At 41.3% G+C, this 17,258-nt stretch overlaps 1 protein-coding gene across 1 annotated transcript; it reads right to left on the bottom strand.

Annotated features, from left to right (window-relative positions):
• Positions 1-429: 429 nt before the first annotated feature.
• On the bottom strand, positions 430-7,984 carry LOC139473809 (uncharacterized). The gene is made up of 2 exons (XM_071256569.1): positions 7,140-7,984; positions 430-6,928 (listed from the first exon to the last, which is right to left on the bottom strand). The coding sequence occupies exon 2, from the start codon at positions 6,001-6,003 to the stop codon at positions 1,021-1,023; it is 4,983 nt and encodes a 1,660-aa protein (XP_071112670.1). The 5' UTR covers positions 6,004-6,928; positions 7,140-7,984; the 3' UTR covers positions 430-1,020.
• Positions 7,985-17,258: the final 9,274 nt, after the last annotated feature.

The raw sequence follows: 17,258 nt of genomic DNA, 5'->3' as shown, positions 1-17,258 counted from the left end.
ATATGAGACATTAATTTGTCACCTGTGCCGTCACAGATAAAGCTTTACGAATTGTGCTTTATTTCGGAATTCATTATTTCACTTTGAAGAATCAATTTATATGCATCATTGCTACAGATTCCAAAGTAAAACTATTGCTGAAGTTAACCAACCCAAATTGAATATTAGCGTATTACTACTGTATTGTGTCTCATTGTTCGGGTGACGGTTGTTACCAGTAAGGCAGAAAATGCTTACATTTTTCGCGAACTCCTGTCATTATTTATTTTCATTAATCCCTTCATGTAATTATCAGCACTATTTTGCCTTTTGCACCAAATGGAATCGGTTTCGGCGGATAACCGAGACTGGTTATTCTCTGGCGTTGACGTTTATATTAAATAATGAAAACCAACAAAAATTATTGCTACATATTTACTTCATATAAGATTAAATAAATAACTTTTCCTTTAAATACAAATAAATGTTAGATAATATCATAGCCCCACTTCGAACATCTAGCATCTCATGTTTTGTACATCTGTCTATATCACAGCAAAGTGTCAGCCACGAGGGTATCACATTCCGGAAGTGACGTTGGATTAGGGTTGTCTCCCTTTGTTTTGAAAATTCTCTGCCTTGGATCAGTGTTTCTCGCCGAAACCACACCCGGTGCAACAGTATTCCTTGAGGTTCATCACATTTTGTCCACTTGGTAATATCCCATATACATGTATACACACAAGCTACTGTAAATAGTGCCTACTTTCAAATAACAGATAGAAACCAAAAAGAATGAATAGATAAATATAACGTAATTTTAAGATACGAATGTTAAATACTGGCACACTATAGTAAATCTCCTAATTGATACCTGTGATACATAACCTGTCACTAGTATATTGTGAGTATCCACCTGTAATTGTTGCCCTGCGAGATTTGGTCACATATCGAAAAGTCTCAGAGAATTTTCAAGGGAGTTCTTTAGTCAATCAAGCGATATGAGCAGATTCCCAAATCCGATATTGAATCCTGCCACAGCTAGTGCTTGTCGGACAAGTCAGAATCACTGTCACGTGACTTCTTTCCCTTTGAACCATGTTTACATTTAGGAGAAGACGGTGTCTTCTCCGGTTTTTCCTTCTTCTGTTTCGACTTTGCCTTACTTTTCTTCTTTTCCTCCATCTCGTCCTCGTTATCATGCTGTATTGACATGATTCGCTGTCTCACGTACACAAACGGCCTGGACTTCTTCGGCAGGGGAGTTTCTTTCGGAGGTTCTGGTTTGGATTGCTTCTGGCGATATTTGGCAGCAGCTGCACTCGCACCAGGGCTAGAAACTGGAGGGGGTGCGTTCTTGGCTTCAGGCTCCTTCTTCTTCTTTGAGAGAAGTCTCTGCATGAATCCCATCCCTTTTTCTTTCTTCTGGGGAGGATGTGGCTTTGGCACTTCATCTGCCGATTCCCCTGCTGATTCCTTACTGGTCTGTCTCTTTTCGCTAAAGTCTGTCTGAGGATCTGATGACGAAATATTGGAGGGAGTCAGGGAAAGGGTGGCGGAATCTCCTGATGCAGCAGACATGTAAGAGGATGTTGATATGTCAGAACAGGAGGAAGGGGTCCTGGTCTCACAGATAGCCGGAAGCGATGGCCTCTGTTGGGGTTTGGCTGTTTTCTGGGCTTGGGAATAGAGTTCTGGTTGAGGAGAAGGTTGAGGGTCACCTGGAGATGCTTTGACTGGAATCTTACTAGGAGATGTTCCTCTATGTTGATTGTTCTGGGAAACCTTTTTCATATCCTGTAGTTTCTGTGTAGGAACAGTGGCTATTCTACCCGGGGCTGAGTTGTATCTAAGAAGAGGTAGACGGCTGGTAGGCGACTGACTCCCAAGGCGAACAGTCGAAGGGCAGTCGACTGAAAACTGTCTGGGTAAACTCTGTGTCCTATAACCAACATTATCCTTGGATTTGTTTGGCCCACGCCCTTTCAAAGTAGTGATCGGCTGTGGCTTCCTCACCGGGGATCTTTCATTTCGGATGTGCTTAAGTTTATTCGGATCCTGATCCTGGTGGGGATGCTCCTTTGGTTTGAGTATAGCTTTTGTTTCTGCCAGCAGCAGCTGGAGCTGTTTCCGTCTTTCGTCCTCACTGGGTGACCCTGGTGACATCTTGCCATCTTTACAACTTCCTGTACTGTCGACCATCACAGTGGGAGAACTCTGTCCTGAGGAATCAGAACCTCTGGTCCGACTGAGAAACGATTTCCCGAAAAATACGTCACCCTCACAGCCACGAAGCGTAGGGCTGTTCAGTTTCTCAGATACATTTCTAAGCTTAGATATGCATTGTGTTATTCTTCCATCAGGAGCAGCAGGGTCGGTTTCTGTAGACACGTCATGTCTCTCAGCCCTCGCTGTCATTGTGTCCTTGTCTTCAACCCTAATTTTAGGAATTATGTTTTTTTGTGAGGTAGAACCTCCAAATTTACTATCAGCAATCTGTTTGGTCTGACTAAATGTACTGGTTGCTTTGTCAGTCTTCGCAACGTAGAATGTCATGGTCCCTTTGGAGAATAAGTGTCGTATAGGGGTAGATGTCTCTTTCTCGAATGTCATTTTAGACACTGTGTTCACACCTACACTGACCGAGTTCCCGAGTGGCTCTTCGCGTCTCTTCTGGGGTGGGCTACTGTCAGGGGGCGAGGCAGGAACAAGAGTTTGAGTTCCTGCTTCAGCTATTTCAAACGAGTCAGTCCATGTTTCACTGTCCACCATCTCAACATCTTCTTCATCAGTAGTCAGATCATCGAGCATGAAGTCAAAGTGGGCTTCGGGAACAACGATAATATCATCGACATCTATCTCACTCAGTAAGCCTATATATGGTAATGATTCTGTTGAGGTTGCAGCATCTCTGCTCTCACATCTCAGTTGATTCTCAAAGTCTTCAAAGTCAGTGGATGTTGATACACATTTGTCATAGAGGGTGATGGTGGATGTTTGTGTTTCACAATCAGTCACATCAAACGTATTTGATATTATTGATAAGGCCATTGTACCGACATCTTGAGTCAGGGGCATCTGAGGCATCGTACAACTATCTGCGAAATGTTTCTCCTCCATAAACAGAGACTGGTGTTCACATATAGCACAGTCTATCTTACTTATATCTGTCTGAACTTCCTGAACCACTGACATCTTTTTGCCACTTAACAATTCACGGTCTGGTGTTACCTGAGTTTCCTTGCATTCCGTCTCTGGTTTGTCATAGACAAGGATCTCAGTTGTCATGGACCCTTCATCATGGAGTTTGATGATGTCTGTTGACGTCTCGGAGTCTTCAGTCTTTATCTCCACACCTGTCTGGGCGTCGGTCATCACAAGTCTGTCGGTCAGTGTCTCATTGTCAGCAACTGTGATAATGGTTTCAGTGACATTATCCCGCATGGTCACAACCTCGGTGTAAGTTGCAGACTCCATGGTGATCACTGGGTTCGTACACACGCCCATTTCTATGGTAGCAGGACGCGGAGGGGAGACACCGGTGTTGATCATCTGAGGCTGAGTGGTGGTGGTCCACTGGTCGACAAAGTGTACGCGAGGTGTCCCCGTCTCCTTGTCACTGGTCTTCACGTCTAATGTTTCTGTACTTACACACGATGTTAGTACATGTATATCACATGTTTCGGTGGTCTTTGTCTCCCTTTCTACACACTCAGTCCCAACATTCATGTCATTGCATGGCGCTCGTTCAACACTGACACTACTTCCACGTCTCGATGACGGAAGATCAGTTACAGTCGCAACGGACTGGGTAACAGTTTTAGTATCTCCATTAAGCTCTTTAACAGGACTTGTTCTTGAATCTTTCGTATAGGATTTTGTCTGTATCTCCTTATCATGGATCATAGTTTTCATTGTGTTGGTTGCCTTCAGTCTACTCTCAGGACTTGCCTGTGTAGTCTTATCACCCTGGTTCACTTTCCCTGTTGAGGTAGCACGGTCAGAGGTATTTACACAGGCTGTAATTGTTGCTCTTTCAGAAGTGGGCAGCTTCTCTGTCCAAGTCCCTTTAGTCTCAAGGCGAACCGGTGGCATGGTGGTTTCCGTGTCCACACAGTTGACTTTCTCTGTCCATGTGACTTTACTTGCCTGCCCACTATAGTCAGTTCCTATACCAGTATCACGTCGCCGCACCCTGAGAGTTTGCGTGTTAATTGTCTTAGCATCTGGCACTGCCATTGTGAACGTGTCTTTCATAACTACCAGATCTGATGACGTTTCTTTTTCTACCATCTCTGGTATAACTCTAACAGGATATATGGTGTTCACTTCCACGTCAACCTTTTCAACTGGTGGCTGTCGATTTTGTTCCCGTTCTCGCCTCGTCGATCTCCAATCACTCGCATATCCACGAGCAGACAGGGAGCTAATAACGTCATCATCCGAGTTAATTCCTATTGAAGATATCTCTGTCTGGATCTTTCTACTACGTATGGATGTTTTGGGGGATGATATCGCCGCGTCTACTTTTCCTGATAAGCCACCAGTGGCACTTGACGGTTTGATGGCCGACCTATTACCCCTTCCTGATGCAGAGGCACTAACATCTCGGCTAGGCTCTTCGACTGGCATGGTCTGGATGTACTGATCATACACAATCATCTTCTCCGTCTGAGTTTTCAGTGATCTCGAATCCATTATGGAAGTCATGGTCCCTTTAGTTTTGGAATCGTAGCAGTAAACATTGACACCTCTGTCCCGCATTTCCGGTGTCTCGGTACACGTTTCTCGTGACGAATGCTCGACTCTATCTGTTTGAACTTCACCATCAACAACTTTCCTTGTCACGTCAGAGGACATTGTTGTGGCACTGTCAACCACTGTCCGAATCTGGTCCACCTCCGTCTGTGTTTGCTGACATTTGCTCTCCATGAAGTCGTCTTCCACACCGTTGACATCAGAGCCGTTTGACACTGAAATATACCCCAGCCTTACATCCCCCGGAACAAAATTAACCTGAGTCATCATGTCACTTGGTACACTGGGAAGATTGGGCTCCAGTAACAACGACATCTTCTGCTGAATCTCCTTCTTCAGCAACAGCATCTCAACACCTTTGTCCTTCATGATTATCTGTGTCAAGTTACATGTACTTTGCAGGTTCTCGTAATTCTCCTGCAGCCAGTTTTTGTTCTCAATGAATTGCAGTACATTGTCACCAACCAAATCGTCAATCTTTTTCAGAAGTTCTCTTTCTGTTGAACGCACTTTGGAAATGTAACTAATAGCTAGATCACGAATCCGTTCCCGGATTTCTTTTATAACACTTTCATATTTTTCAATCACTTTCAGCCTCTGTCCCGTCTCCCCCATCCTACCTTTGCACTGCTGGAGCAGTGTGTCAAGTGCCGCCTTATATTTCTCGAACCCGTCGCTGAAGCAACACACCTCGTGATCCCGGTGATCTTGAAACGTGCAGACCACACATATACATTTCTCACAAGGCTCACAATAAAACCGTACAATCTCCTCTGGATGACTCTTACATTCAATATCCTTCTCTCCCTCAATGTCAATTAAACTATGCTTCTGGGTAACCTTGGTTGTCATATGAAGATCCACACAATTTTTACATAATAACTTGCTACAATCCAGACATTTGGAACATGCCTCGTTCCTCCGAGGTCGGACCGTGTGACATATTTCACACGGCGGGACCTTACAACGCGTGCGTTTCTGCACCACCTCGGTTAAGTTTGACACGAGGAAATTGTCTTGTAACCTCCGAACTCCGCCGCTCGGTATCTCGGTCTTCTGTCGACACAGAGGACAGGTGATGTAACGGCTGTACACGCCGTACCGCGACGGCCGTGTCGAATCCGCGTCAATCTGTTTCTGTAAACACCCAGAGCAGAACGTGTGTAAACACACAAGGGTCTTCGGCTCCTTAAACGTCTCCAAACAAATCTTGCAGATCAGAAACTGATCGCTGATCTCCTTCATTAGTTTTGTGCCCGTAGCCATGGTGTGGGTGTATCTCAAACAAGGCTGTTTATTTTAGGAAGGTTTCGTAACCCAGCTTCTAAGCCCTATCTGTTGATGATAATAGCACTTGTGCTGTACTCCCGTTGTTCCATCACAGGCGGAGTAAATCCATGCATAATACTTTCACGTTTCAATAATATCATTTGTAGGATTCAAAACAAATGGTCATACCTGTTTCACAGATATGCCCTCACTTTCCCCACTGTGGCTCCGATATTGAAAACAAGTGTGAATCAATTATACATTCGACACCTTCTGTTCATAGATTAGCATGAAGAGGTGTACTCACAAGCATTTTTCTCTCTTCATAAAGTGAAGATTTCCCCGCCAGTGTTTGATAGCGTGTCTCGGTATGGTAGTAGGTACTTTTATACACGATTATTTTTACGTGTCGGGTTCCGTCGACTGCAGCAGGCAGAACAGCTGATAAGGGCTGTGAGGTCTTCAACAACTTGTAATGAATTTAACAGTTCGCCCGGAGTAGGTAACATGACATAATGTAGAAATGTTGCCGTTATCCGCACACTGCCTACAGCATACAGCCTACAGCCTACAGCGGGGGGCCTACAGTGGGGGTATTCAGCCACCTTTATGGTAATAACCGAGTCGGCCGAGCGAGTCCGTTAACGCTCACTTCCGAGTGCTGTGCTAGCATTGTTCGTATCACCTTCACAAGCAGCATCGAACATCTGGAAACGTTCTTCTGCTCGGTCGAGCTGGTATGGAAAGGCAATCCACAGAAATCAAAATCTCTCCATGTTAGTCGAATTATACCTCGTGAGAAAGCTCCCCTTGCTAATTATCCTGCATGGCATGCTACAGAGCATTCAATACTGTATGGTTGTAATCACTAGCTCTCGCTCACTCGAAGACCTTGAGATCCTGCCATCGTGGTTTCGCTGATCTGTGAAAGAGATAACCCGTGTTTTAGTTATTTAAAGAAATAATACCGTCTTCAGCCTCTACTCTGATTTGTGAGTACTTTCAATATCTAATTTCACAACGGTGAAGAGAATTATCAAAGCGACTTAGATTAAGCGGCGGTGATAACATCAATGTAAACATACGATGGATAATGCAAAGGTACAAAACACCTGTGAAAACATTATATTTACCTGACACACAATCGCACCACCGGCGTCTTTGCAATCAATACATACATCCGTTGGTAACAGAGTACTAGTTGGTGCGTTATATTACTGCAAATCAGCAGATACATCCAATAAATCCAATTCGCGTTGTCATTATCTTGGAAATGCCCTTCCCTTGGCACACCAGGTCCTTGTATATAGTGCTCCAATGGCAATACAGCCTTCAAAAGCCTTCACGTCCAGTCTTTTAATACCTGTAGCGTCCACTAAGTCAATAGTTGGCCGAAATGTGTACTCAGCCACGTTAATGAGTGACCAGGCTTAACGGACCAGAGGGCCACGTAACAACCTGCACTGACCAGCTAACACTGTCTGCATCCTGGGTCGGCACGATAGGCACAGGAATGTTAGAACTTCTCACGGAAACAGAAGCTTGGTTGTGTTCTCGCTGGCTACAGATACTGGTACTTGTGTTCTGGAACCCCTCACACCGGCTTCATGATATATTAATCTCCCTTCCTCTCCTCATATTTCCGTATCAGCTTTTTTGCAAACGCTGAGGAGTCTTTTTATGCGTTGTCACTTTGTAATCCATTTATAAGATAGTCCATTGTAGTCAGCGGCCGATTCCGTGAAATTCATGAATGATAAATGGCACAAGGGATATCCTAGTATCTACATTATCCCCCGCGTGAACGAACCACCGTCTTCCTGCGTCGGGGTTCGGCCCGTGTGTGTCTGTATGCATCCGAATCGGCACCTTTCCATTGATAAACCACTCCGATCGCTGTCAGAGTCAACATCCCATCTCCACGTGCTGTGACGTCATTCTCTCGCGCGTTCTCACAGACGCTCCCTTGCTCCCTTGGCCCCCGTCGTGGTATGCTGTATGCTGTAGAAAACCTTAGCCGTGCAGACTGTTGACTAGATAGGCACCATCCCCGAGGCTTCAAAAATGACATATGCACGTTCATGACACAAAAAGAAAGCATCGTGTTTCTTTTTATTCTTAAGGGCGCCTCGCTTGGTGGATATTCAAGTGCGCGCAACCTTTCGTATTAAGAACAAAAAGATGTTTGTTTTATTTTAACGCTTGTAGTTTTAAGTTGTAAATAACTTGTAGAGCTCGGCTGTTATCGGCTCCCGTGACGGGTTTGTGATATGTCATCACTGGATTCCCAGTAACCTTCGCAACGAGAATCACCAGGCCTGGCTTACTGACGCTTGTCTATCGGGAACTAACCTACATAATCAAATTGTACACAAACAGATTGAAGATTGCAGACATGTAGATTTGGCAGTGCTGAGTTAAAGACAGAGTCATGTTTATGGTGAAGGTCCTTGGTTGTTTTGTTTAACCGATTTCTTTTTGTCCTTAATGTGTTCAACTGTGGGACAACATAAACAGTTCTCCTAACGTAAACGGCGTGTAATCACAGGATAATTTTTTAAAGTAATATCAAAAGTAATTTGGGAAAGGAATTTAATCTAGAAATAATGCGTGGTATATGGCGTGTTGCTCCAATTGTTATGCATTGGGCAAACACGCCATTATACGTCAAGCAGCGTCGTCATAAATTTACGTATGTCTGCATTTTGTGTTGCATTTTGTGTTGCATTTTGTGTTGCATTTTGTGTTGCATTTTGTGTTGCATTTTGTTAAAACAATAAGTTATCTCTGGTACAGTGTCCTCGTACACGTGATATATCTTATGCAGTGTAAGATACTGTCTCTGCCGCGCTCATGTTCACGTATTTGTGACGTACGTACGTATATCATTTGGATACGTATGGTTATACGCATCAATGTGCGTATGTCATTACACCTCGCATATATACTACTCAAAGAAATTAAAGAACACCCGATTCGTTCATATTACTATAGTAATTCTGGCATGACAGATTAACTCGAGTAATATGAAAGAATCGGGTGTTTACATTTACTATGGCATATGACTGATTAACTCGAGTAATATGAAAGAATCGGGTGTTCACATTAACTGTGGCATATGGCAGATTAACTCGAGTAATATGAAAGATTCGGGTGTTCACATTAACTATGGCATATCGCAAATTAATTAGAGTAATATGAAAGAATCAGATGTCTTTAACTTCTTTTGAGTAGTTTATATCCTTCAATATGAAACTGAAAAACCATGGGTAGCGACATTGTGTGATTACTACGATAGTGTTCTCAACTGAGGATAGAAACTATTAACATATGTTATGTACACTGCTCGGGATTAGGATGGTGGCGTGAAAATAGATAATAACTATGCTTCGACTTTCATAATTCACTATTTCAATATTCTTTTCAAAATGTGAAAATAACCTCACTCACTCACTCTGCGGTGTATTACGTTATCAGATATAATCGTGACACACCACCGACTGATTGTGTGAACACCCACCCTGGCTGTCGGTTTTGATTGGTACGGTTACTGGTAATGGCTGATAGCCCTCTTCCCTTGGGGGTCCTCCAATCAAAGACTGTCTGCACTAACCAGACATACTGACCATCCTATTCTCGTTACCGTCGTCTCATGTCAAACGTTGTACAAGAGTGTTTGTTCCTGGGAACACCAACGGTGTAGTATCCTGAGTCTGTATCCTTGGCTTTACCCACAGCAGAGCACTGTGTCCATCTAACAATACAGAGAACACGTAATACATCAAACACGATACACAACACAATACACAAAATACAACATATACAACATACAATACAAAGGATACAATAAACAGCACACAGTGCATATAACATTATGCATGGAACACAATACATAGAACACAACACATAGAACACAATGCATAGAACACAATTTACAGACACAATACATAGAACACTATGCATGGAACACAATACATACAACACAACACATAGAACACAATGCATAGAACACAATTTACGGACACAATACATAGAACACTATGCACAGTACACAATGCATAGAACACAATACATAGAACACAATGTATGGGACACAATACATTGAACACAATGCATAGAACATTATACATGGAACACAATACATAGCACACAATACACAGAACACAATGCATAGCACACAATGTATGAAACACAAAACACAAGAGGCAACATCGAACACAATACACAGCACACGATACACAATGCATAGAACACAATGCATGGACACAATGCATAGAACACAATACATAGAACACAATGTATGGGCACAATGCATAGAACACAATACATAGAACACAATGTATGGACACAATACATTGAACACTATGCATAGAACACAATGCATAGAACACAACACACAATCAATATACAAATACTACAGTAAAGTAGACTTGACAAGTAATATAGACTTGCACGGGCTGTATTAGATATATTTGTACTTGGTGTGGTAGACAGACTAACACAAATACACCACACACAGATCAGACCGAAATACACAGCAACAATAACCAACATGTCTGACATAAGACTCCCCAAACAGAGCGTGTCCGCCAAACACTATTCAACACACTGACCGTCACTCTCGACAATACTGCCATAGTCATGTGGCTGACGACCACTGTGATAACTGCTTGTGACAATCGCCCCACCACTTCGTCTTGTAAGCCCGTCTTCCGGCATGTCTGGAGAAAAGCACAAATTCTTCTTACGTCGGGCAAATTACCCAATTAGTCGCGTAAATCTACAAGGGTTGGCCATACCGTCCCCCGCTGCACTATTATAGGGGAAAGATAAGTCCCCCACGTCCAAAGATGCTGATGAGATTCTTTCATCGTCTCAGCTTATTAAATTTGTGTTCTGGAATATATAGCTCAGTCTGGTTGTGTACAGACCTACTTGTATCTCCGCCTGAAATCGGCAATTATTTATCTTGGATAAAACAGAAAACAGACCTCTTTTGTGAAAGAAACGTATTTTTGAATCCATCACTTTCAGGTGGAAAGTCAGTCAAGTGGTCAATACGTTACAGTATATCGTCACATGCATGTATAATACGGGGCGGTCGGGTAGCCTAGTGGCTAAAGCGTTAGCTCGTTACGCCGAAGACCCAGGTTCGATTCCCGACATGGGTACAATGTATGAAGCCCATCTCTGGTGTCCCCCGCCGTGATATTGCTGGAATATTGCTGTGGTGTTGCTGGTTGTAGGTGATGTATCGGTCATTGCAGCTATAGAAGTGTCAGGGTCGGAGTATAGAGCGCTGGTTATGACCTCAACATACAAGCTCATTTCTATTATGTAATTTTTCGTATTCATGGCGTCATATTTTCCGTGAGCGTTAGAGACACAATAGTTTGTTTCCTAAAATGCGTTCAGCGAATGCGAAAACCTTGAATTACCTTCAATGATATTATTTATTTTTTTATTGATGTAAACCAGCATTGACACTACTCGAGAATGTATGTACATCAGACAATTATGTGTTTGTGAATCCAACATCCAACTGTCAACAACGCTAGCAGGTTTCTGGGTGTAATTGCCTCTACATCATGACACAGCTGGATCCTGTTTTATGACATGTTTCTCAAACAGAAATGTGCCTGTCATGCATAGATATGTCTCTCGCTCACATAAATCCTACAGCTATGTTTCATGGGTACGTTTTTCATCACAAACACATCATCATATATTTCTATGCGATTATGTTTACGACCATAAAAACAAGACACGTGTATTGTTACATTACATGACTGACTATGCCAGGTGAAGTATGTTCAAAACAATGGTACAAAACAACGGAGTGACTAAGCCAACGTAAAGTGTAGGTAACACTTTCAGGCAGAATGTAACCACTGTTTATGCATAACGACCAGCTCACTGATCTGATGATCAAAATGATGGTTAAAGGGTCAGGCCAATCGACATTTTATTTATGACATTCAAGACCCTCTTATTTGGCTGTTATATCCAACTGGATTATGTAATCCAATCTAGCCATGTTATTAAATGCTTGTCACACTTTAACTCATCTTAATTACTACATCGGTGACATGACACGGTTTATTATGGATAACTTCTCTAATATAGTGTACATACACAACGTTTCAACGTTACGTCTTGCCGATTCGTCAGGTTTCAGCTGTAGAAGGTCAAGAAAAAGCTCTGAAACGTTGTGTATGTACAATGAAGAAGATAACAGACCTTGTCCTGTGTACATCCAATACTCAATACTGTATGACAAGAGGGATGACTTCAACTTTCCAATAGTAAAATTTTCCTCTATGGCGAGCAATATTCAAGCAGCTCCAGCCTTTGGTGTCTTCATTTCACAACTTTTGAGGTACAACCGAGCGCTTTCAACGAAGATTGCAAAGAGCGTCCTACGACGTTTGCTCAAAAGTTGTTTGATCAAGGTCACAACATTCATGCTTTCAAAAAGCGTTATGGTAGACATGTGGAGGACATTTCAAAATTTGACGCATCAGTGACAGGAATGATGCAATTTGCTATTTTGACTTGTACCATATGTTCACATATCTTGTCAGGTGAACAACTGACATGCCTTTGCATGTGTTTGTGACGGGTGCCACCGGTGGGTCAGGGTACGCTCACCTGGTATCATCACTATTTGATGGTGATTCATTGGCTTACGTTTATTAAATGGTCGGAATGAAACAATCGACTCTGCTTTTGGCAGGAATTTCCTATGGAATGTATGGAAAAGGTTTTGTCCCTTTTCCAGCTGTAAAACGATATTTCACAAGATATTTCACAACAAATCTTTTGTATTTTATAAATTTTATGAAATATATTTGTACCATTTCTAAATCTATTTCTTTTGAGGACGAAACTGGGTTTTTTCATATAATGGTAGAGACACCCTTGCAAAATGTATTCTGAACATGTGTCACGTGCAGTTGTAGGTTCGCAGTCGTGTTAAGAAGATCCACTTCAACATAGTCTTACTGTATGGCTGACTATTTAACATGACATGTTTAGTAAGTGTCACATCCTGTCTCGTCTTTGTCATGTCCTGTCTCATCACGGATTGATGATAACGAAGCGTATATAAACGTTGAACTTTAAAACTATCAAATTCTTGCGAATAGTTAAAAAAAATCTTCTTTGGCTAACAATTCACTATTTTCTAGACATACCATTTTTGTAATTTAAACCCCGAGCCAAAAACATATCTTTTCACTATTTTCTGAAACAGCATTTCTGCTTACTACCTATAGTGGTTAGTTAAAACAAACGATTTATCTTACCTGTTGACGTTGGGAGAAATACTCTAGAATTCAAATTAAAAAAGTCTATCTAGCTGACGAAAAAGAACGTGCACAACCTTGTTGAAATGTTATCGTGCCTTATGTATTGCTAATGATATCATGGCGGTCGGGTAGCCTAGTGGTTAAAGCGTCCGCTCGTCACGACGAAGACCCGGGTTCGATTCCCGACATGGGTACAATGTGTGAAGTCCCCAACCGTGATATTGCTGGAATATTGCTAAAAGCGGCGTAAAGCTATAGTCGCTCGCACTCGCTATTGTTATCAACCATAGGCTTACCTGACTCAGATAGTATATTATGACATACTGGAAATGTTAATGACTACGGTGTAAAATAACCGTCACTCAACAATTGTACAACTACCAAAACACGTATATCAACATTAAATGACGTTTCTTCTTTGAGGGACATTTAAAAGTTGGGGCATATTAGTATACTAACTAATGATAAGATATATGGATGAACAACGTCTTTATTACGGAACGTTGCTCCTAATTGTAATAAAAAAGGTGTTCATTCATATATCTTATCCTTGCTTATTAAATGATGTTCATTAAAACATATCAGATGCATGAAGTCGAAACACACATACCACTGATCGGAAATAGATAAGCTTATAGATACCACATAAGCAGCTAGATACTTAATATGTAATAAACATATACAATAAGGAATGCTTACTCAAATAAACATTCCAAATATCACTGAAAAATTCAATTTGTGTTTTCCTCCCATGTCTACAGACGCAGAGATTTAATAGAAGTGCTGCTGGTTGGAACTTGTTATCAGCTTCTTAACATATTTGCACTCAATCGTGTCCGAAAAACACTTAAAATAATAAAATTGAGAGGGGGTTAAGTCTTGGGAAAATAACGCCTGGGGTTATTCCGTCTCTCTCAGACAAAGATGGCCACTAAATGGTATACCGAGAGTTGGGGAAATTTAAATAATTAACACGTCTTTAGCAATACTTTGACTTCTTGTTGCCATTAGGAGATATTTCTTACTTAAGCCCCGGTGTATCCAATTGCCAGGCAGTATAAACATAGAATAGTTCAGCATGGTCAATGTTACACCGCAGGAAGTCATTCACAGCAGAAAAAACACGTGTGGAATATTAACAATGGTTGTGAGTGAGTGAGTGAGTGAGTGAGTGAGTCGGCTTTGGACTTGAACTATCATAAAGTACAAAGCTGTGGTCAAAATACATCAAGACGTCATTACGTGTGACGGACACAAAACATTTGATGAAAACGTCCCAAGATGAAAAATCTCCCCCAAACAATTTCTAATTTATTATTTTATATAATCATATATAAGTCACGCCTTTGAAATTAATATTTTTATAAGTGCGAAACGTAAAAAAAGAGATAAAATAAAATGAACAGAATAATTTCAACAATTTCAGAACAATCTTTGGTTCAATACGGTATGAACAAATTAGTTATTTTCTTGTAACAAGTGGATTATACATTCCTCCAGTTGTTGAACTGCTTGTGTAAATACATGTAATGTGTGGCAGCTGGGTTCTGTCATGGCTGGTCGGTGTTTAAATGTGTGTGTTTGTTGTCTGTTCTTCAGAACCTATTGATTTGCACTTTCCAACATCGTATATGAGTCGGAACGAATCCGTTCAGCAGCGTGGAGCTGATTACAATCGACAAATCGTGTTTGTAGTCCATGTAAAATTCAGCTCATACGATTATGTTGTGAAACAAGTACTGACTGATTCGTATTATATTGATAATCAATATCACTTTGAAGCAGTTGTGATACCTAGCATAGAAAGTACAACTAGCACTACGACTAATGTTGCTGTATACTATAAATACTTCTGCGTCTATGGCGCTAAACTACTACTACTTCTACTACTACTACTACTACTACTACTACTACTACTACTACTACTACTACAACTACTACTACTGTACCACTACTACTACTACTGCCACTGCTAATACTACTACTACTGCACTACTAATGCTACTACTACTACTACTACTACAACTACTACTACTGTACCACTACTATTACTACTACTACTACCGCCACTCCTAATACTACTACTACTGCACTACTACTACTACTACTACTTCTACTACGACTACCACTACCACTACCACTACTACTGCTGCTAATACTACTACTACTGCTAATACTACTACTGCTACTACTACTACAACTACTACTAATGCTATTATTACAACTACCGCTTCTGCTACTACTGCCACTACTAATACTACTACACATGCTAGTTTTACTAATGCTACTACTACTACAACTACTACTACTGATGCTTCTACTACTCCTACTCCAACTACTACTACTACTACTCTTGCTACTACATCTACTACTTGCACTACGTCTTGTACACCCACTACTACTTCCACTACCGTCATCACTACCACGGCCATGTCTAGTGCCTTCACTACTACAAGCTCTACCACTAGTAGTATTTTACTACAATCCGACCGGGGATGAAACTTGATGGTGGTGTGTCGTTAAAATAGTTAAAGAATAAGAAATAAGCATGATTAAAATGAAGTGTACTAATCGTTCCTATAAAATTGTATTAAACAAAAGAACTAACCAGATTTAACCACCGCTTAACGAACACTATAGGCACTGATGGACAACGGGTGCCGGCCACTGATGTAATCTCATACACATGATACGGGTACAGATAGACATGCGAGTTTAACACATCCGTGGTTGGTAATCACAGCAATTACGGTCACTGTCAGTGAGGGGGCTACACGTGGACGAGGCACTACATCTGTGGGTTCAAGGATGCCAACATAGACTTGACTTAGTCTCTAAGGAACTTAATCTAATACATATTTATAGTTAAAGCTTTAAAAATATAACAGTACTGTTCTAAAACATTAAATGTTAATTCTTTTTATTATATATATTAATAAAAATCAAAAGTTAATAGTACTTTTAATTAACAATTACATTTATTAAATTATTAGTTATTTTTGTTTTTAAAATATCAAGTACAAAGATAAGGTCAAAACGTGTCAATACGTGTGATGGATCCCAAGATGAAAACTCTTCCCCCAAGTTTCAAGTCACGCCTTTGAAATTATATATTTATTTTTCCGAAAAGAGATAAAAGGAATTTTTGTGACTATTTTTTTTCTTTTAAAAGACCTATCTAGACTTGCTCAATAACAGACTCAATAACCTGGAAAGTGACACAGCCTGTAGGGCTCATTCTGACTATACTGTCCACTATGTCCGAGCAGGCATCAATATGCCTTGACATTATAATAACATGATTACCCTTGGAGAGTGTGAAAAGGGGGTTGATGTGTCCATTTAAAAAAGGAGCCTAGAGTGTTTTGCATTCAATACTATTCCAGTCAGTGGGCAAATTTAAACAAGTGGTGGACTGCATGAGCATCGATCCACGTCTTCAGGACACAACACAAGGTCGAATATTGTGACTACACGATCCTCATTTTAGTCGAAGAATGCACGTGCAAAATGTGCGGTTGGGCTTGATGTATTTACACGTAAGGCTAAATTGACCGGTCTAAGCGCAAGCCTTTAGAATGTTGGTGACGAAGCATCAGCTTCTGATTTTGAAGGACGAGTTATGACATGGTCTTTCTTTGTCCCATTGTCAACACTTCATAGTTATGTATACACTGCGTTCGTTGGTTTTGTTTGTTGTTTAACGGCACACTCATCAATATTCCCGCCATATGACGCCGCTCTGTAAATAATCGAGTCTGGACCAGACAATCCCGTTATTGACATCATCAGCATCGATCAACACAATTGGGATACGATGATATGCATCAACCAAGTCAGCGAGCCTGACCACCCGATCCCGTTAGTCGCCTCTTACGACAAGAATGACTTGCTGAAGACCAATTCCAACCAGTATCTTCAGGGGTCGCGATTGTTTGTAGT

This window comes from Haliotis cracherodii, unplaced genomic scaffold, assembly GCF_022045235.1.
Source record: "Haliotis cracherodii isolate W230 unplaced genomic scaffold, xgHalCrac1.p SCAF_3, whole genome shotgun sequence".
Lineage (NCBI taxonomy): Eukaryota > Metazoa > Mollusca > Gastropoda > Lepetellida > Haliotidae > Haliotis > Haliotis cracherodii.
The sequence above is the reverse complement of the archived record's forward strand: the minus strand, read 5'-3'. Positions and strand labels throughout refer to the sequence as shown.

Excerpts from the sequence above, each read along its gene's own strand:
- LOC139473809 (XM_071256569.1), bottom strand. The coding sequence starts at position 6,003 with ATGGCTACGGGCACAAAACTAATGAAGGAGATCAGCGATCAGTTTCTG.